Genomic DNA, 22,481 nt, shown 5'->3' on the forward strand with positions numbered 1-22,481 from the left:
AAATGGTTAAATTTAATTGTTTGGGTGGATGACACACATAGGTGGACCGTGTGAATAGTGAGAAACAAAGGGTAAATATTTGATCGGTAAAAAATGAAATAATTATAATCACATAAATTGATGCATATTTTATATATTTATTAATTTAATGAGTATTGGAATCACATTCCTGACAGGGTTATGAATGAAATTATTCGAGAGAAGGTGAGAGTGGTGTCAGTGGAAGATAAAATGCGGGAAGTAAGGTTGAGATAGTTTGGTCATGTGATGAGAAGGGACACGGATGCTCCAGTTCGTAGGTGTGAAAGGTTGACCTTGGATAGTTTCAAGCGGGATAGGGGTAGACCGAAGCAATACTGGAGAGAAGTGATTAGACGTGACATAGAATAGCTACAGCTGACTGAGGACATGACTTTGGATAAGAAGTTATGAAGGAAAAGCATTGGGATAAAGGGCTATGGGTGTGGATGAGTCGTAGTCAGTAATTAGGTGGATTTTGGTGTTCTTGGTTTTAGCATTGTAATTTTATTTTTTATTTTTTTTTTTTGGATGTCATACCTGTGTTATTTTATCCCGTTCTATACCTTGCATGCATGTTTCTGTATACTGCCTCTTATCTTTAGCCGGGAGTCTATCGAAAACAGCTTCTCTACCTTTTTTGAGGTAGTGGTATGGACTGCGTACACTCTACCCTCCCCAAACTCCATTATGTGGGAATATATTGTATTTGTTGTTGTTGTAATTTAATGAGTATTGGGTATTTAAACATTTATCTTATTGAAATTGAGGTGTTAATAGTCACTAGCATAGATTAATTTATTAATTTTAAAAGTTATACTCATATTAGTGGTTGATTGACTAAAACTATATAACTTCTTTTATATTTTGTAAAATGATCTATATCGACTTAGTTTTTTCTTCTTCTTTTTCTAAAATTGTATGAATTTTTATTGTTTTTCTGATATTGGTTGAATTAATTTAATTTGTTTGCTTTATTTAAAATAAGAAACATATCTTTTTAAATCATGTTATTTCGCAAACATTTGATTGATTTAAGGCCGCATGCATGTTTATAAGTCATTCAGGTATTTGATACTTTCAAGTTCAAAGTTTCACTAATTCTTAATACGAATATCAAGAATTCAAGATGACCTACTTTATGAAGATATATTAGCTATGTTGATGTTGGTGATTGTATCCTAACTTATAAACAATGTATTTTATTTAAGCATTCAATAAACATATTAGGGGTCGTTTGATAGAATGTATAAGATAAATGTAAAATATAGTGTATTAGTAATGCTTATATTACTTATATTTGTATTAGTTATGCATGTATTATTTATTATAAATTGTTTGGTTTGATATATAAGAAATAATACAACTTACATAATTTATATAAAAGAAATATTTGTTTACAAAAATATCCTTCTTTGATTTTATACATTTTTTTTTGTAATAATTTCTTTTTGTCATCTCAAATATAATTAGTATTGTTGAACTAGTATATATAGGTTTTGGATTAATTGTAAGACCTTCGTCTTTGCGCATGAAATATTATGCCAACGGATTACATAGTCGAACAAAAATAAAATATAAGACGTAAAATTAAGAAATAGTCTCAAATTTTTTTAATCTTTTTAAAGACCCTCAAAGCAAAGCAAAAATATGTTATAATTATTTAAATCAATTATTTATTATTATAGATTAAAATGGTGAAAAAAAAATTTGTAAAATGTTTTGAAAAGTTTCACTATTATAAATTAAAATTACGGGAAAAGGAATGGTAAAATATTGTGAGGGAAACAATACGCACACTCCATTATCAATTGTGATTTGACTTAGGAAGCTAACTTAAATTCCGTGTAGTAATCTTGAGAAAGGCACTGTCTTCAAAGTGCAAACAAATTTTTGCATTTATGTCTAGAACTAGAACAACATAAAAAAATAAAAAAAATCCTATACACCTATTATCATACAATAGTCAAGGGGATTAAATTTAATTTCAATTCATCTTCTTATTGATTTGATTAGTGCTAGGCAAATCCGATTTGTTATTATTCATCAACCCTTTGAATTATTAATGTAACAAAATGAATTTCATAAAAATTTGATTCAGAAAATATTCATGTTCTAAATTAACCAACTTATTTATAATTTGGTTAGCCTGTGTATTTCAAAATGAAATAATTTTACTCTATAGCTATTTTGAATCCACTAACTTCCTTTGAAATGGTTTAAGAGATCTAATTTATCCCACTACCACAATCAACTAAGGTCTAAGAGTTTAAAATCACTTGTAATTTCATCGTATTAGAAGTTACTCTATGAACATTATTTGATATCACGTAGAAGAGAAGTTGCTTATGTTCAATTGCTACTTGCTAGTTTCTAAATTTAAACGGGAAGTGCATGACATCATGAACTGATATTTATGACTTTTGACTGATTTTAATTTATAATCACTTTTGATTTGATCAAATAATTACTGCTTACTACTTTAAAATACTTTTTTCAACAATTTCCTCTTACACTTTGTATCCATCATTTTTTTTTTCTTTACAAAGATATTTTAGATGGATAATTTCTTTTAATCTATTTTTTTTTTTATAATATTTCATCACTTAACAAAACAACGACTTATCAATTTTTTTCTTTTACCAAACTCAACACTTGCTTATCATCGGCTTCAACACTTGTAAGTTTTATCCAAAAGTGTAACTCTTTTATTTATAAAATTAGTTTCACCACTTAAAAATATTTTTCTACAATATATATATACCTCAGTGGCGGATGTACATGTATTCCAGGGGGTTCATCCGAACCCTCTTCGTCGGAAAATTATACTATTTTTACATGGTAAAATTTTTTTTAATGTATAAATAATAGAGGCTGAACCCTTCGACTAGTCCGTATATGTACTACTGAACCCTATCACTGAAAATTCTGGATCCGCCCCTGATATACCTTATCTATAACATACTCATGTGAAATTGTTCAATACTGTACATCTCCCATGCCAGCAATTAATTACAACAACTTCTATGAAGTTTCATATAATGTCTTATAAGTTATTAGTATATACTATCCAAACACATTGTCTACTTGATTCCTTCTTAATATAGCAAAGCAAAAGCTACATACAGCACCATATATTTGATTTTTTAAACCTTTTTTTTTCTTACTCTTAATTTTTCTTAAATTTTAATAGGTGGAAATCTTGTTTTTCCGTCCCTCTCCAACTCTGTTTAAAAGGTTTCATGCATATTTATTTTTGACTTTAAAATTATATCATGACTTTTTTGTAAATCAAGTGTTTATATGTTATGGACTAACGTAATGGAATAAATCAATTCTTATTTATGAAGTACAAAACGAAATTAAAGGTAATAAGCATATAAAATTAATTAAATTAGATAATGAAAAAAATTGCGAGAGAAAATAGTAAGTAAATTAAAAAAATTAATAGCAATCACTGCTATTTAAAAATAAAAATAAAAATTTACACGATTGGAAATATTAGGGACGATGTGACCCAGAAACAATATGCTATCTACAAATTATTATTAGTATTTACTATTAGTTGATATAACATCGTGTCTTTTTGACCACATAAAAATTTTCTTAATAAAAAATTATTCTGTCTTGTAACTATTGTAACATGCATTTAATATTTTTTTGGCGTCAGCAGATCTACAATGATGGTTACATATATGAATTCATTAGTTTTTGTTAGCTCAGTTTCACTTTACTGGCCTCTGTATTAAAAATCAATGTTTCATTTTATTTATTTATCTTAAAAATTTTATTACCTTTTTTTTAAAATTGTTCTAAATTAAATCGTAACCTGTAACTCAAAGCTGATGACATTGATATAAAAAAAATCTAGAACAAAATGAGCTAAATATTGAATCACAAGTAAAAGGGATAACACATCCTTTTCTCTTTATAGCTCCACTTCTTTCACTACTTACACTTTTAAAAACAACTTATTGATATTGACAGGGACGACTTAATAAGATTAGGATTCTAAACCAAACTTTAAGAGAGACTATGTATATTATATAATAAAAATTTATGAAATATTTAATAAAGAATTCAACTGTTATTATAATATTAATTTGAAGAAAAAATATTGATATTCTTCTATTCTCGTAATTAAGTTCAGCTAATCAAGAAATTACTTATATTATTATACATCAAATATAAACAAGTAAAAATGACAAAAAGAATAGTATCTGAATAAAGTTTAATAAATTCTCATAGTTGTTAGCAGGGAATGGTCCAGTAATAGAATAAAACAAGAAAATCAAGTTTGGACTTAGAATTGCAATTTAAGTAATTAATTTTTGTTAATTTGAAGAAAAAATATTGATATTCTTCTATTCTCGTAATTAAGTTCAACTAATCAAGAAATTACTTATATTATTATACATCAAATATAAACAAGTAAAAATGACAAAAAGAATAGTATCTGAATAAAGTTTAATAAATTCTCATAGTTGTTAGCAGGGAATGGTCCAGTAATAGAATAAAACAAGAAAATCAAGTTTGGACTTAGAATTGCAATTTAAGTAATTAATTTTTGTCCTTGTTGATTGTGAAGAATCTTATGCAAGATCTTGAGTTTTTTTAAACAATTTTAATATAAATAATCATGCTGGACCAATTAAAAACTGACGAAAATATAAAAATATTCAGCGCACGTTAAAAAGTATGTACACACCATCCTATTTTAATAGGCTATGTGCTCAGTGAGGTGTTTTGTAAGAGAAATTTTAGAGAGGTTTTGATAGAAAAATATTTATATTTCAGATAGCAATGCATCATCAATCAATAATATTAGTATTTAATCAAAGATACTTTTATCATATTATTCAAAAGACGAAGAAGATATTATTTCTCAACTTAAGAAATTAAGAAATTTAATAAACACCCTTGGAAAATATATTAATGTTTCGCTAGAGGAGAGAGAGTTATCCACATTTTGTATATGCATCAAACTACATAATTTTACTATGATTGGTAATATAAGATGTGAAGTGAAGGGTCTATCGGAACGATCGCTAAATCTCTAAATGTTAGATCTGCGTACGTCCTACCATCTCTGGCAGGAGCGAACCTACTTTCAAAGTTCTGGCGAAGCATCCAATAAGTCAAAAGTATAGTTGTATGCTTTCGTTTCCAGACGGAACCTTAAGCTTTGAACGTTAATATGTGTGTTCGAACCTTTTGTGCACCCACGATTCCTAAAATCTGAGTTCGCCACTGATCTCTAGACTCCATTTGGTGTAATTACACGGACTATATAGTTGTTGACTTGCTGTTTTATGTAATATAAGATGTGAAATTTGCAATAAATAAAAGCACATTATACAATTTTGTTGAGTCATTATCAAGTGGTACTAATACAATGTGATCCTGTTCACTCAACAATATTAACGTGTTCAAATAAAAGTTCATATTAGAAGGGGACATGCAAGAGGTTTGCAACCACATAAACAGTACTACGTGCGGCATCACCAAACTTACAAACAGAAATTCGCTGTGCCCATCAAACAAACATGTCAATGTTAACCCACCACCTTATCTCATCTGCTTCACTCTCCCACATTCCCCTTCCCCACGTTACTTAACGTACTAATCTTCTCTGTTTTTTCTTTTTTTCTCACCAGTTCTATATTATTTGACGGCAAAATCCATATGCATCCCCCTTAAGTACGCATCATTTTTCACTTAAGCATCTCAAGTGAATATTATTTTATTTTGGCACCTCAATTAGGTATAAAGTGTCTCATGACACCTTTTGCTGAATCAGTAAATTTATATTGTGTGCATGTATTACACGCGCCTGATGATGTGGAAAGTGACAAATAATATGTCGATACGTGTTATTTTTTTTAAAAATAATTTTTAAATCATTAATTCTTTTTTTTTTCAAAAAAAAAATAAAATCAATAACCACCCCTTTCCCTGATGATTAATTTTAAATAAAAAATACTCAAATAATTTATAAATAATTAATTTAAATAAAAAGTACCCTCTCCCTAACCTACCCACCCCACCAACCTTCTTCTTCAAACACCCCACCCACCCACGCATGCACCACCCCCACCCCCACCCTACCCACCCCATCAGTCCACCCCCTCACCCCCACCCCACCAGTCCACCCATCCCGCCGCCCCACCCACCCGCCACCCCACCAGTCAATTTTTAATTTTTTTAATTGATTTTATTTGATTTTAATTTTTTCTTCACGGATTTAACTTTATTTTTTAATTTTTTCCACCAATTTTTCTTCGATTTTCAATTTTCCTTCACTGATTTTTCTTGATTTTTATGCTTTGATTTATTTTTTTTTGTTTGAATTCAATTTTTCTTAATTGATTTAGCTTTATTTTTTAAGCATTCTTATTTCTTATAATTAAGCATTCTTATGTTTTGATTTAATCATTCTTGTTTTTTGATTTCTTCTTTCATAAAAAAAGTAAGATTCTTGATTTGACCATTTTAGCATAAGGATATGTTAAGGAAAAAAATGGTGGTAAGTTAATGGATTGAAGAAAGAAGACGAAGAAAAGAGAAGCAAAATAAAAATTACGAAAATGCTACTGAAAAATTACGAAAATGCCACCCAAACGCGCCTTCAATGCGTGTGTCACACGCACCTTGCCAACTCAACAAAAAGTGCCAAAGTAGCACACTTGAAGGCCACTTGAGGTGCCAAAATGAAAGAATGTCCACATAAAATGCCTAAGTGAAAGATGGTGCGTACTTGAGGGATTTGCGTATATATTGTGCTTTATTTGACCCATGTTGATGTGCCAAATCCGCAACAAAAGTGTAAGTGCATTTTATTAAAGTAATATTATTAATGATATGCTGAAACTTTAAATTTAACTACTACTATTATTTTATGTAGTTATTTAATATCAAGGACATCATGAAAAAATGTACAAGTAAAATGGAGCATCGATATAGAGGCGAAGAAGAAAAAACGGACAGGTTGCTTTCAGATTCAAGTTGAGCACGGCTATTTAATCCTCATATGATACTAGATAGAATCTCATAACTAAACAAGCCTACCTTGCTTATCTTTTTTTTACAAATTTATAACATAATTATCAAAATTAATTTCAACATTCAATTGCATAAACCATCAAAAAAGTTGTATTACAAATTTAAGGTAAAACGTCTAATCCAAATACAAGCACGGGTGTGACGCACCGCGTCACTACCCATTAAATTCATCCCGTTTTGGGCACAATTCCGTGCGTTTTGGGCACATTTCGGAACCCGACGGGGCTCCCTCAACGTCTCGGGACAAGGCCAACGTGGGGGCATCTTTGGGAGGTCAAAATACAAGCTCGGGTCAACATTTATGGGGCTTTGAAGCCTTGACCAGCTGAGCAGTGACTGCTCTACAAAATCAGCATACTAGACAAAGCCCGGGCTTTGAAGCCTTGACCAGCTGAGCAGTGACTGCTCTACAAAATCAGCATACTAGACAAAGCCCTTTCTAATTGTTCATGGCTTGTATGCCCAAATAGGGTAATGTTGACTAGCATTAATTGTATCCCTTGACTAAGGGGCATTATATATAGCTTGTAAAGGCCCTCTTGGGCAGATGATTCACTTCAAATATTCAAGAAATATAATCTGAAAATTGGCTCTTCGGGCCTCCCAAAACCGAGTGTCTTTCTTACTATTTCCTCGTGAGTTCGTGTGAGTGTTCGAAAGTTCTTGGGACGAATTTAGGGTGGTTTAGGACTGAAGTTTAGCCTCGATATCGTGAGTGTTAAGCTGTCCGCACGTGGCTAAAATTAGGCCCGTGACAACGGGTGTACATTGATCCAAAAGTTCAGGACAAAACACACAGATTCACAAAGTTAAAAGGTGGAACACGTCTTCCTAAGTAGTTACTGTAGGTGGGAGACGAGGTAAAAACTTATTATATGTACCAGTTTGAACAAGTATTAAAATTTAACCGCGGGTGTTCACTGACATTCCTCGCGTCATTAATTCAGTAAAACATGATTTGGTGTAAACATCAAGCGAAAAACTACTATCTAGAGCCCAGATGAACTTGCAGGGAAGGCACAGGACCATTGGGAAGCATGTAAAATAAGCTAGTCATTTTGGGATCTGATTACATTGAGATCCACGAAGAAGATTTGTCAGTTTAGTATAATATTCCGGCAGAAATAGTTGGGTAAGTGATTGGGACTTAAATAATCACCATGATGTGCGCATGCAGCACGCACGTGATATTCTTTACTCCCATCAAAGCACGTGCAAATAGATATATCTACCCCTATGCCAACCCCTGCCTTTTGAGGGATGCAGTAGCTGGAAATTTTCCAAGTTTTGGAAGAGCCAACAGTTCAGATGTGAAAAATACATGCTATGGTATATGTACAGTGAATGACAGCCATCGACAGCTCAGTCATGTTCTTTTAATCATGTATATCTTGATCCATCCCCAAGCAATGCAATCTGTAAATAATGCAATTCAAGTCTAGTCAGGTAACCTTCGAACAGGAATGGAAGACAACATATATCTAACCACTTACCTTGTATTTGGTGGTTGTATTGTGTGTGGCTATATTCCCTCAGCTCGTGTCAACTATAACTGCTTGAAGCCCAAAAATATTTAGCGAATTCATCAAAAGATGATCTAATTACTGTCACCAGTAATTCCTTCTCCACTTTCGCTTTCAACGTCATGATCATCCAAATCATTACTGGAATTATCAAATGATGCTCTCTCTGTAAGGAAGAATCCATCCTCAGAAGGCTTGTAGTTTTTACCCCTCCATATCACAATCTGCTCTTTATCAAATGTCACGAGAATACAAGGAACCAAATCCTGCCATTGACGAGAGTTACAAACATAGTATATAGTAGCATGACAATCACTATATCTGCCCACATGGATATCAGAACAATCTTCCAACATCCATGACATCTTAGTTTTAGTAGCGTGCCAATCACTATATCATCCAAATGGATATCACAGCATTATTCCAAACATTTAGCTCTTCCAAATTGAAGGCTTCATTTCAAACAGCAAATGTAAACTGAAGGAGGTAGACAACCAAACTAATATGCAGTTAACTGCAGTTCTAGGAGTATTAAAAGAGCTCTAAAAGTAACAAGCAGAAGATGATCATGATTGTTTCTTCAGTTTTTCTGTGATTTGGTAAATCCCACCCCTCCAAACCCTCATCCCCAGGGCCAAGAGTAGTTTTTACCACTTTCTTCCTTGGTGATTCAGACTCCTAAAGGACTCTCACCACTAGAGAAACCATCGCTGGTAAGCAATGAAGATGACTAAACTAAGGCAAACATCAAGCGTTCAATGAGTAAGGAGAAACGATAAGTAACAGAAGAGACAATAATAGCGACATTATGCATGCATAAATGCATTGGAAGGGACACCCATGATCAGACTATCTCTGATCGGAGATTTAAAATTCAAATCTCAGCAGTCAAACCCCAATGGATACTACCCCGGGACTTCTCTTATAGCAACCATAATTGTGCCCCATACTACACCACATAAAACCAAAATCTCAGGCCCATCCTTTTCTAAATCATTGAGCCAAAAAAGCTTGGAGTTTTGGCAAAACAGGGAGTCTAGAATTCAACGAACATATTATCATTGCAAGTAACTTGTTGTATTTAAAATAACAGAAACTGCATATCTTCTCGTAAATCATTGTACTCCACAAAAAAGATACAAGAAAAACTATGGATACAAGGAGAAAATTCTTACCCTCAGTTTGCAGCCTATTTTCTTGTAATCACTCTTTTGAAGGCCTTTACAATCTATCCGAACCAGCTCCTCAGTGAGAAAAGCATCTCGTACCATTGGTACAAGACTGCCATAGTAACCATTTTTGGCTGCATAATCGCATACATATCATCTAACAAATTCAGATGGGCTCACCAAACAAAAAACAGTTGACAAGAAAGGGTACCTAGTCTTGTTAATGCAGGAGCAGCTAATCCTCTTTTTCTCATTTCCTTAGTTTCCTCGATACTCAGGCCATCAATAGTAGTTTTTATAAGCCTTGGATATACAGGCTCATGAGGCTTCCAAAGCATTAAGGGGATAACAGGCCTCTTCTTGGGATGATAATTCCTTCCTCTGTAGAGTACAAGTAAACCACCATGTCTGTGGATGATTTTACCAAATGTCTTATCCTAGAAGACATAAATTAACCAACTTTACTAATCAAGGGCACAGTAAAACATAAAAAAGAAATTCAAAGTTGAGTGAAGCATATTTTTAGAGGATAAAGTCCCTGAACATAGTAAATGGCTACCTGCTATTCAAGCAACTTAATTCAGAAGAATAACAATAATAAGAAGGGATTAAGAAGCAAACGAAGTGACATGATTGAATTTGCAGGACGGAGATACCTCCAACTGAGTGCAAACATTCTTCATATCAACTGTAGGCACGCCCATACATTTTATTCTTACAGCTTCAGCATGTTTCCAGTTATTATGAATATCATTCAACATGTTATGTGTTAAACCATCTCTCCCTGCACAACAAAAGATGGTGGAAATCAGTAACCAGACATTCAGATAATGTGCTATTATAATCACAGTATAAAACTTCTGTCAGTGATATTCAACATCTTTCTCAATAAAGTAAAACAGGCTAAAATCCTAATCAGTTTCAAAAAAAACAAGGCTAAAACCCTAATACCAAATGGAGGCATGAAGCACATCACATCACTAAATTTCCCAATCCATGACAGTAAACTTCAATGAAAATAACAGAAGTCAAGCATGGTTTGCATTATAAAAGAACACAAGATGTTTTGTTGCTCCATATTACTAAATATCCCAGTCTATGACAATAAAGTTCAATTTTAGTAACAGAAGGCGAGCATGGTTTGCTTTATAAAAGAACACCAAGATGTAATTCGTAACAAGCAGTTGTATACAAGAACTTAGGACAACTAAATTACATGCCTAGTGCCTAAATTACTAAGTTGTTACACCAAATGCCCTCTATAAGATATTAGGCAATGCATAACATTTCAGAACTTCTCTGTTTTTCTTTAGAAACATTACTCAGAAAATAAACTCTAGTGATTATCAATTAAAAATCTCTAACAACATAGGATCAAAAATTAATCCTAATAACAAATTTGATTCATCCTAAATTTGACACCCTTTCTTCACGCTAGACACATAGTTATTGAGTTCTATGTAAAGCATTTTTTATATGCATCCAGATGCAGCAATACCACAGCCATCAAAATATCAACATTGATTTCTTTGAACAACCTAATTATGTGCGTTTGGAAAACAAGTTTTCATGCAGTGGTTTAGTTGTAAGATCCATCTTCGAGAAAAGAACAAAAAGCAAATGAAAATAAGTACTAGTATGTAACTCCTGAATTGTCAAACTTCCCAAATTCATTATGAAGTGATGTTTATTTTCAAGTCATACATATACAACAGTAAAACCATGGCACTTCAATGAAGAGTGGAGTAATACCAAACCCAGCTAAGTACCACCTTCAAGTCAGCAAACCAGTCCAATGTTTATGCAGAATCTCACTTCCATTTTCACTTAACACAATTACAACATGCCACGCCGTAAAGCAATACCACAAAGGTCTTTGGAATCACTAACGTGGCATAATCAAGTTAATGCATAGGCAAAGTACCAATCTTTAATTTCTCAATTCCACTAAAATACTTTAAAAATTGAAATACTACACAATAACAGTTTAAGACAATAAATCAAAGCTCGTCTCATCCAACAAACTACCAAACCTTTGGGTCTAATCACAAAGGAAATGATCAATTAATTACCTAAACAGCAATCCTAAACTAGTTGAAATTGGCTATATGAATCAGTTATGTCCATTAATTTGGCCCCAATATTTGTCCTACCACAAAAGAAATTGGTGAATCAACCAATATACCAACATGGGAAATAATTTGTCTAATCACACAAAAGGCCAGCTTTAGTCGGCAGGAAAGAGGCGGACCACAAGGGTCCGGGACAATTTTACACAGCCTTAGCCCACATTTCTGCAAGAGGCTGTTTCTCACATGGCAACAACTTTCCTGTTACTCCAAGACTCCCCTTCTACATTTGTCTAATTAAAAAAATGATAGTGAATACCCAAATTGACTTGCCGCTTGGATTTATGCCTCTGGCACCTTTCCACAAGAACTTTCCTCTCAGCATTGGTCAAAGGCTCTCCCTGAATTCTGTCTCTCCCAACTCTCCTCTTCTCCTCCACCATTTTCTCATCTTCCGGGGACCCAACTTTCGGGTCAACGACAGGTGCACACACTCCGGTCCACACTCTATCAAGCTTCCCAGGCCCAAAGGGCGAGTACTTGGGCTCGCGAAGCCCAATAGGCCGCACACCCGGACTGCTCTCAGTGTAACTGAACCGGAAGTCGAAGGGCAACTTAGACTGAACCGGTTTTTCACCGGTCCGGTCCAGTGATGACGGCGGACGGTACCGAGGTTTGGGCTGCTTCTTAGGTGGTGACTGAGTGCAATTAGGGTTTTGGGGTTTAAGGGACGGCGGAGGTACGAAGGAGTATTTTGAATATAGATTTGAAGAAGCAGCGGCACCGGTGGTAGAATAGAGGCGGCGCGTGGAGGAGAGTGAGGGAATTTGTTTTTTGTGGCGGGAGAATAACCGGTGCATTTTGACGGGGCAGAGGAATTCGGGTAAATTTCCCTCCGAATATAAATGAGGTGATTTGTGCTCAAAAGGAGCTTGGAGTTTTAAAATTTTACAATTAGGACAAACAATAATCTTTTATTCTTTTTTCGAATTTTGCTAAAAAGGGCAGTATAAATTTTAGCTAAAATAATTCTTTGGTAAGTAACTTTTTACTTATCATAGTAAATTTTGTTATGCAATATTTAGACAGAAAGATTCAAATCTATCAAGTCTCTTAGCTAAAAAATTAAACATTATACCAAGAAGCTTGATATGATAGAAATTAAGAAGGCTTAGGCTAGCTTTCAGTCTCCCTGGCATCATGTATGTCTTCCTCATTTTATTGATGAGATATGAGTTAATTTGGGATTCTTGATTTTCACTAGTTGTTAGTCTACATTGCAGTGATTTACATTATATATGATAAAGTAGTATTTATTAAGTCATTCATCTCAAAAAATATATATCGTTCAAATATATATCTTAAAGATTTATCATTTTAAAAGTTTAAGATAAAATTAACCATCCGTTTCCTAATTTTATCCTTACTAGCAATTATTCTTAAAGACTATAAATAACTTAATTATGACATATAAATAGATCGTAAATACTCAAGCAGGAAAAATTATATTTTAAGACAGAATAAGAGTAAAATAGTCAAACACCCTTGCTGCTTTATTCAAATAGCTGATTAATGGAAAATATTCCCCATATTTAGCTAAGAACATGAGTAGCAAAGCCATTTTTTAATATCAAAGTCACTGATCAGCTAGGAGAAAGTCATTGAACTTTAATTTGCATGAATAAAATTACTAAATACATTTAAAAAAAATTTGTAATTGAAAAATAAGTTATTTTTAATGATATGCAAACATGGACCCATGAATAAACAAAATTCGAGAAAATTACTGTAAATATACCAACATGAGATGAAATGTAAGCATACCAACGTGACTAATCTATAGTACCAACTAATTAATACCGTTTATTTAGTTCAAATGCAACCATTATGTTTTTACTCATAGTTAAATCTCCATGGATTCCATGGCTTTATCCTTCAAGTTTCTCCATTGATTTCTCAATTTTCTTCTCCAATGGCTTTTTCCTTCTTAGCTATTTTGGCTTTATGGATTCATATATCCTTCGTCTTCGTCCCCTTTGGAACCAATATGTCCTCAGATGTATCGTAATTTTTCTCCTTCTTCTGTTTATCTGCTATTTTTATTTTTAAAGCTTTATTGTATTTTCTTCTTGATCACTGGTACTGAAATATACAAATGTACCTTGCCACATTTTTTTTAAAGAAGATTATTCTTTTTGATAATGTTACTATTGGATCTAATATTTATTTATACATTACTTGATTCGATAGACAAAACATTAGATTGTCATCTGTAATTGTTAGTATAATTTATAAAACTTTGTTCTGTTATCTAATATTTTCTCGTAAGATTGTTAATTTTCTCAAAAAAAAAATTAAATTATGGTCTAAAAGGTTCATAAACTAAAAAATAAAATTATTCGCTAAAAAATTATGACATTATCTCCTCAATCATTAAGGTTATTTCAGGGGTTTTCTTTGATGTTATTTTTGGCATGTTTAATAAAAAACAATTTATTTTGTCATATCTGATTTTTTCTGAAATGATAAATTTGGTTGAGTAGTAATTTTGAAAAATAAAAGTTCTAAGTTAGAGTAATTTTATTGATACCAAGTAAAGTTTAATGACTTTGCTACATAAATTCTCAGAGCAATGTGATTTCTTCGGGTATAAAGCAAGTTTTAACTTATTTTGAACTCATGTATATTTTTTAAAGCTTAATCAAGCATAGTTATAACTCTTCATGCTTTAATCCTAAACTTGTTGACATCTATACTAGTTTTTTTTTTTGTATTCGTTTCATCATATTCGATCTAATTCGACGGTAGTACGTTTCTAAGTACGTTTGTCCCAAATAAATTCAATTCAAAAAGTTTATCATAATGATTAAATAATTTTTATGTTGACGATCAATCTACCATAATCCTCCTCTGTCGTTTTAGGACCAAAGATGCTTTAAAAAACTTATGTACAAAGAGTTAAATTTTGTCATAGTCTCTCATATATAATAAATTCGATATATTTATCGTTTTAAATTTACGTGTCATCTAGATCCGCAGAGTTGATTAAGAGTTTAGTGGGTAATATTTACTTGAAGGAAAAGTTAAAAGAAGGTATGAATTCTTTTTTATTAGTGCAAAAGCCATGAATTCTTCCGAAATTTTTGTTTACAAACCGTAATTCTTAAGGCTATATTTTTTTTTTGAAAATAAAAAACGTTGGAAGTGGTACCACTACTAAAAATAGTATTTTCATTTATTATGAGCTGAGAACGCAAATACAAAATAAAAAAAGATGTAAGTTTTAACTAAAAAAAAGGTAAAGAAAAATGTTGGGAGATTTCTTTTTATGTTGTCTCAATCTTTTTTCATAATCGAAGTCAAATTGATCACTATTTTTTTTTTTTTTTTTTTATCAAATAAGGATCAATCAATCAGTCTCTTGGAAGTAAAGTTTACGTGTGATGAAACATTAGACGTATAAGGATTTTGGATTTATTATGTTAAACTGCATAATCTTAATCACATAACTAACTTTTATGTACTATTGAATATGTATATGTCAATTGGCTAATGGAATATTCTTTCAACAATTTTTTTTAAAAATCAGATGAAAATCATTTTAAATTCAAGCTTTTTAACTTTGCTACTAATTGAAACAAAGTGAAAAGCTTGCATTTAAATCCAAGTTAGCCAGGGGCTTCCTTATGTAATGGCTTTTTATTTTATTTATCAGCCACATCTTTCCATGCATTACAACTACAATATAATCTCTCTCATGGATATCATTCTTTTGAATATAAAAAATGGTTCAAGATTTCAATTAAATATGTGTTTAGTTTACTACCATTGCTGTTGCTTCCAGTAATCATTGAACATATTGTATATGAAAGCGTATTCAATTTCTAGAGTCGGTAGATTCAGAATACATGTTTGAATTGAAAGTAATCATTCAGTTGAACCCGTAGAATCAGCTTGTCTGAATTGTAGAGGTGCGCATATGGTGGCATGCAAATGTTAGGCATAATGGATCTCTAACTGCACCTAGATCTACTTAGTTCTTTTATACACAGGAGAAATAAAAATCAGTAACTAGCTAGAAAGAAAAAAAATATTACTCCTTTCATTGTCAAAAAGTTGCACATAATAATCAACCAATCTTTATCTATCATTCTTCTAAGACAACCAATCAAAATCCTCAATATGAAGTTAAGTTAAAGTATCCTTCTTTCTTCTCATTAATTGCTATTACCAATATATTGTACCTAATAAAACTCTGCATTATCCTGGAGTTTCTTTCAACTTTTGCATGTCACCTAACCTTCCATAGCACTGTTGACACAGAGTTTCTTATGTCTTGTGAAAAATGTTGAGGAACAAGCACTTCTGTTGGCTTCTGTCTTATCATCTACTTCTTATCTTAATCTTGACTGGCATTGAAGCTGTTGAAGTAGATAGAAAAGAAGTAATCTTTTCCTACAAGTAATGCTGTGCATTTTCATAATCATGTTTTTGGTTGTGCTGATCTGCATTGTACTGCAGGACTTTTACATTGTTTTCTTGAAAGATCATCCGACGAACGAAGAATCTGCATTTCAGAGACATATTAGTGTCCTGTCATCTTTAAATGGAAGGTTAGTTAAATTAGTTCGTGTGATTCAAGAGTATAATGCAGTTCTTGTAAGGAATTTTCTTGACTTGTAATGTTGTAATTTCTAATAGGGATGCAACAGAATCTCATGTTTATAGCTACACAAAAATCTTCAATGCATTTGCAGCAAAGCTATCTCAAAATGAAGCTCAAAAGTTGTCCAGTAAGTAGCTGGATCCCGCTGCTATAACTTTAGTTAGTCTTCGGCTAAAATTTCTTTGATACTAAAAAAATGAGTTCTTCTTTTCTAGGCATGGATGAAGTGGTTTCTGTCATACCAAATAGATACAGGAAGCTGCATACTACAAGGTCATGGGAATTTATTGGTTTGCCTGCAACAGCTAAAAGAAGATTGAAAGTAGAGAGCAATATTATCGTGGGCGTCTTCGATACAGGTCTAATATCGTTTGGATTTTTCATTTTGGCAAAGAAAATATAATGCAAAAATCATATTTTCTTGAAAATAATTTTGATAGGAATAACTCCTCAATCAAAAAGCTTTAAGGATGATGGTCTTGGTCCTCCTCCAGCGAAATGGAAAGGAAGTTGTCACCATTTTGCAAATTTCTCTGGATGCAACAAGTAAATTACATATGCCCTTGTCATCAGTTTTGTCTTATACATCATTGACAGCCATCCTGGGATCTACTTTTTATCCAGAAGCATAACAGAATACATGTAAACTCTTACAAAATTTAACATAAATAATAGATAGCTCTGAGTCACCCTTAACCAATCAGCCGCAGCTCAAAAAGTGTGCCAGGAATTTTAAGTTAATATTTTCTTATGCTATCCACATGGTACCCTAGTGTGCATCTGTTCCTCACATGTAGAACATATTAGTAAAACTGTTATTGTTTGTAATACTAGGATTGAAGACGTAGCAGCCTCAGCCATTGCCTTATTATTTTTCTGATTCAGAAATTTTCTTTACCTGTATATCCCAACTTACATAAATGGACTTGCAAGAGATAATTTTTTGTGCATGTTTGGTTTTTGTGATCATCAAGCAAGCTTATAGGGGCAAGATACTTCAAGGTGGACAAAGTTCGTGATCCAAATGACATAATGTCACCAATTGACGTACACGGCCATGGAACACATACATCATCCACCTTAGCGGGAAGTCTGGTACCTGATGCTAGCTTATTTGGTCTTGCCCGAGGGACTGCACGTGGAGCAGTTCCTTCTGCTAGAGTGGCTATGTACAAAGTCTGTTGGGCAACGTCAGGTTGTGCAGATATGGACATTCTAGCAGCATTTGAAGCTGCCATTAGTGATGGTGTGGACATAATATCCATCTCAATTGGTGGTCTTACTGGTGGTTATACGACCGATGTGATATCTGTTGGGGCCTTTCATGCTATGAGAAAAGGGATTCTCACTGTGGCTTCTGCTGGAAATGATGGACCGAACCTCAACAGTGTCGCGAACCATGCACCATGGGTGCTAACTGTGGCAGCTAGTGGCATTGATAGGGAGTTCAGGAGTAAGGTGTTGTTGGGAAATGGGAGAACTGTCTCAGTAAGTCCTCTGCCTGCTTAACAAAAGCTAGAGTATGAACAGGTGCAAAAGCAAGTCTATTTGATCACTGCCTTCGATCAAAGTTTTACGGTCTTTGTGTGGTTGTATTACATCCCCTTGTCATTGATGCATTTACTCATAGCAGTATTGTGCAGGGGATTGGAGTAAACGCGTTTGACCCAAAGCAAAAATTGTATCCTCTTGCAACGGGAGCTGATACAGCCAAGAGCGCAGATACTCGAGAGAGTTCAAGGTACTAATTAGGTTGCTATTAGGACTTCCTTTCTTGAAAGTAGCCTTTCATATAATATTCACCATCACAGGTACTGTACTGAAGGATCAATGGACCCTAGAAAGGTAAAGGGAAAGCTAGTTTATTGCCAATTGGGTACTTGGGGTGCTGATTCTGTTGTAAAAGAACTTGGAGGAATTGGCACTATTATCGAGAGTGATCAGTTTCTTGATTCTGCCCCAGTTTTCATGGCTCCTGCAACAATAGTTAACAGCAGCATAGGGAAAAATATTAATAAGTACATGCATTCAGAAAGGTAAAAAATGTTATAAACTGTTTATAGTCCATTGCAGAACCGAAATCACCAACGGTTATACTTAGCTGTGTGATGCTTTTGAAAAATGCAGATTACCTTCGGCAGTAATATACAAATCACAAGAAGTTAAGATCAAAGCTCCATTCATTGCATCATTTTCATCAAGAGGTCCAAATCCGGGAACAAAGCGCCTTCTGAAGGTAAATTTGGTTGGAAGTCGGAGTTCATTGTTAATGTAAATTTCCAAATTTAGCTTTCTGATGCAGCATTGTGCAGCCTGATATTGCAGCTCCGGGAATTGACATTTTGGCTTCTTACACCCCCTTGAAATCGCTCACTGGCCTGAAAGGCGATACTCAATATTCAGAATTCACCCTCATGTCTGGCACTTCCATGTCATGCCCTCATGCTGGTGGTGCAGCTGCCTATGTAAAGTCATTCCGTCCAGATTGGACTCCTTCTGCTATTAAGTCTGCCATCATGACTACTGGTAAATCAACAAAATCTTGTTCTACACTGTCATTTGGTCTGAAAACTCGATATTCTAAAACAAATAGATAGTCCAGAAAAATTAGTCAACTCAAGCACTAAATAATCTAAGACTGTACAACAACAACAACAGCAACAAATACACGTCAATCCCAAGCAAGTTGGATTCAGGCTCTAGTTTTTAAAATTTTGATCTTTTTTCTTATGAACCTGAAGCAAGACCTATGAGCTCAAAGGTGGACAGGGAAGCAGAGTTCGCGTATGGTGCTGGACAAGTTAATCCGAAAAGAGCAAGAAGCCCTGGATTAGTCTATGACATGGATGATATGTCATATATCCAATTCTTATGCCATGAAGGCTACAATTCATCATCAGTGTCCAGTTTACTTGGACAGCAGGTAAATTGCTCCACACTGATTCCTGCAAATGGGGAAGATGCTATAAACTATCCCACAATGCAGCTTGGCATAAAGAGTGATCAGGAACCAACCACAGGCGTTTTCAGGAGGACAGTTACCAACGTTGGCCAAGCTATATCTGCTTATAACGCAACCATCAGAACTCCCAAGGGAGTGGACATCACAGTAAAACCGATGACTCTCTCCTTCACACGCGCAATGCAGAAGAGAAGTTTCAAGGTTGTTGTGAAGGCAAAACCAATGTCAAATGCAATAATATTGTCAGGTTCACTCATTTGGAAAAGCCCCCGACACGTTGTAAGAAGCCCTATAGTCGTATATGATCCACAGGTTTTTGATTAAGTTGTAAAATGATAGTCTCCGAGAAACTGACACAGAAGAGGCACAAAAGAACATTAAGGTACAGAGATGATAGATGAAACTGAAGGTGAAGGCAGGGTAGGGGTGCACTAGAATGAATTTGAAGAACATCATATGTGACATCTGTGGATAATCCTACATGTATATTACTTCTTATAATCACTTCTGCAACATTATATTCCTTACTAATGACTCTTCAAAAACTAAGTCCGAATTACGTAGTTGAATACTTGTGCTACAAATTCCTTGGATTGATATACGCCATTTCATAAAGGATATAATTGATGATTCGAAGTTGCATGTTAACCCTTTACTGTAGTGGATCTGATGGATGCAGGCTTTATCTGGAATGATCGCGCATAATTTGTTCATCTACTACATTAGATTTGAACCAATGTAGGTTATTATCAATTATCATCCCTGAGATAACCAAATGAAACCCAATATCCTCAGATGATTATATGTACATTGTAATTTGAGAAAAAACATCTTTAGTAAAACTATTGGTAGAAATCATCATTTATAAAAGGGGACCATAAAGTCAGTTATTATAAAGCTAAGGTGTGCTCCTCTTTTCAGCATAAGGTGATTTATAAAATCTTATTATTAACACACACAAAAAAAAATCATCCAACAAATATGTATAAAATCTTTTTCTATCAGAATGCATAACCAATATAAAATTAGTCTAACTACAATAACTAGTAAATTGTGGGAGTTCTTACATTGAAGACATGTTTGAATGAATATATAAGATTTATATAATTGACCTGATCGACTAATCAAATATATATGAGGAGATAATTATTTATTGATAACCCAACCAATTATACCCTTAAACTCAACTTTGTCCACATTCCCTCCCAACAATTAATCTCCACAAATTTAAATGAAAAGACAATTTTTTTTTAAAAAAAAAAAAGAAAGGAGAAAGCAAGTGCACAATCAACTAGAGTCAGACACAGAATTATAGGCCGGCCACCACAACCAATATTGATATCTTGGAACACTTCCAATTCTATGCTTTTCTTCGTACAGCATATCTCTGAATGCAACAAAGTTTGTGTAGATACATTCTTTTTCAGCATTAAAAAAAGGGAATATAATTTCTTAGTGGACTGAGCAGAATAATTCTACAATGATCATGTCCATATGCACAACACTGAACAAGTCCACTATAGTGTCTAGTGTTAGGTATGCTCATCTATATCCTATAACCTATATTACAATAAAATTTAATTATATATGCTAACAACATTAAAAAGCTTTTACACTCTCATGTCACTCTTAAAAAATAACCACAATAACCACAAATGACTGTTACCTCTGATCTGATCTTGTGGTTGTATTGTTTCCTGTATTAGCTAGCAGTGTTAGTTTATTTTACATACTGTATTAGTTTATATGCTTTTATGTTTTATGTTCGCTATACTTTTATCTGTCCTGAGCCGGAGCCTATCAGAAACTACCTCTACGTAGTGATATAAATTGCGTACACTTTACTCTCCCTAGACCGTACCCCACTATGTGGGAATACGTTGTAGTTAATATTCCCTCTTATGATGAGCATGGGCTATGATTTTGGTCCCAAGAATGCCATGATTTGGTAGCCGTGCTGTGCAAGAAAAGTGCCAAACATGGCATGCAAATGATGAAAACAAAAAGAAGGGTTAGGTTTTAGGTGCACCAACAAAATTATGGTCCAAAAATCAAGAGCACCCTTTTATTTTGGCAGCACTCACATTTTTCAACTCTAGAGTAACCGAACAAGCTAAGCATGCGTTAATTTTTTACTTTTTCATACAGGGTTATTCGGTGCCAAATGCCAATCATACCAAACTGTGAATTAATTATTACTACTATACATTAATTAACTTGCTAAAAGGAATAATTCATAAATTTTAAATTAGTATTATAAAAAGGACTGCTTCTGCAAGTTAGGTTCGAACTCGCGACGTGGCCTTCCGAATTTGAACCTACTTTCACTGGACCAGCGTCTTGTTTAAAGTGGGTTCAAATTTAAATATATACTATTATACTTATAAGGACCGATTATATATACACATATAATCCCTCCGTTTAAAAAAGAATGGCCTACTTTGGCTTGACACAAAGTTTAAGAAAATAAAGAAGATTTGTGAATCTTGTGACCTTACCAAAATGTCATTTTTTTTTTAAATGAACTAAAAAGGAAAGTAGATTATTTTTTTTTCAAACAGAGGGAGTATTATATTGTGAAGAAAAATTACTTGCTTTTAAGAGTGACTGAACCCACTACACGGTTAAAATATACTCTCTTCTATATACGTTTTTTTTTATTTTTATTTTTTTAAAAAAAGAGGTATGCATGTATTTAACAAAAAGACCCTATTTTAAACGTTAATTCTACATTTATTAGGAGTACCTCTGACATCAATATAATTAATTATTAAGGTTTCTGTTATCTTGTCACTATTGCACAAATTCAAGAACTGTCCACGAACATGTACATGAACAACAATATAGATATATTTATGCAAAACAATCTCACAGAGTCACAATTAATAGGCTGCTATTAAAGCATGGCATTTATTTTTTTACCAACCTAAATAGGCAACACGGTTTGGTGCTTGCTTGTTGTCCGTATATAATTGAAATGTGAAGATAATAAAAATAAAATACAATTCAAGC

General features: G+C 33.4%; 2 protein-coding genes across 3 annotated transcripts; one reads left to right on the plus strand and one right to left on the minus strand.

The window, feature by feature from the left end:
- Positions 1 to 7,927: 7,927 nt before the first annotated feature.
- LOC107872592 (CRS2-associated factor 1, mitochondrial) lies at positions 7,928 to 12,786 on the minus strand. The gene is made up of 6 exons (XM_016719240.2): positions 12,161 to 12,786; positions 10,429 to 10,556; positions 9,984 to 10,209; positions 9,779 to 9,906; positions 8,574 to 8,869; positions 7,928 to 8,496 (listed from the first exon to the last, which is right to left on the minus strand). The coding sequence occupies exons 1-5, from the start codon at positions 12,699 to 12,701 to the stop codon at positions 8,678 to 8,680; spliced, it is 1,215 nt and encodes a 404-aa protein (XP_016574726.1). The 5' UTR covers positions 12,702 to 12,786; the 3' UTR covers positions 7,928 to 8,496; positions 8,574 to 8,677.
- Positions 12,787 to 13,770: 984 nt separating this feature from the next.
- LOC107872604 (subtilisin-like protease SBT4.14) lies at positions 13,771 to 20,018 on the plus strand. 2 transcript variants are annotated; one of them, XM_016719253.2, is made up of 11 exons: positions 13,771 to 13,900; positions 16,363 to 16,454; positions 16,543 to 16,634; positions 16,723 to 16,866; positions 16,948 to 17,053; positions 17,482 to 17,995; positions 18,151 to 18,248; positions 18,319 to 18,543; positions 18,635 to 18,743; positions 18,820 to 19,033; positions 19,249 to 20,018. In XM_016719253.2, the coding sequence occupies exons 1-11, from the start codon at positions 13,814 to 13,816 to the stop codon at positions 19,791 to 19,793; spliced, it is 2,226 nt and encodes a 741-aa protein (XP_016574739.2). In that variant the 5' UTR covers positions 13,771 to 13,813; the 3' UTR covers positions 19,794 to 20,018. The 2 variants fall into 2 exon arrangements, with proteins under 2 accessions (XP_016574739.2, XP_016574732.2); XM_016719246.2 differs by lacking the exon at positions 13,771 to 13,900 and adding an exon at positions 15,604 to 16,285.
- The last annotated feature ends 2,463 nt before the right edge of the window (positions 20,019 to 22,481 follow it).

Source organism: Capsicum annuum, chromosome 1 (assembly GCF_002878395.1).
Source record: "Capsicum annuum cultivar UCD-10X-F1 chromosome 1, UCD10Xv1.1, whole genome shotgun sequence".
NCBI lineage: Eukaryota > Viridiplantae > Streptophyta > Magnoliopsida > Solanales > Solanaceae > Capsicum > Capsicum annuum.

Coding starts and splice junctions, on each gene's coding strand:
- LOC107872592 (XM_016719240.2), bottom strand. CDS start 12,701: ATGCACCGGTTATTCTCCCGCCACAAAAAACAAATTCCCTCACTCTCC. Junction 10,557..12,160: donor CAAGCGGCAAGTCAATTTGG/GTATTCACTATC, acceptor TTTGTTGTGCAG/GGAGAGATGGTTTAACACAT. Junction 9,907..9,983: donor TCCTGCATTAACAAGACTAG/GTACCCTTTCTT, acceptor GCGATTATGCAG/CCAAAAATGGTTACTATGGC.
- LOC107872604 (XM_016719246.2), top strand. CDS start 16,187: ATGTTGAGGAACAAGCACTTCTGTTGGCTTCTGTCTTATCATCTACTT. Junction 16,635..16,722: donor TGAAGCTCAAAAGTTGTCCA/GTAAGTAGCTGG, acceptor CTTCTTTTCTAG/GCATGGATGAAGTGGTTTCT. Junction 16,867..16,947: donor CGTGGGCGTCTTCGATACAG/GTCTAATATCGT, acceptor TAATTTTGATAG/GAATAACTCCTCAATCAAAA.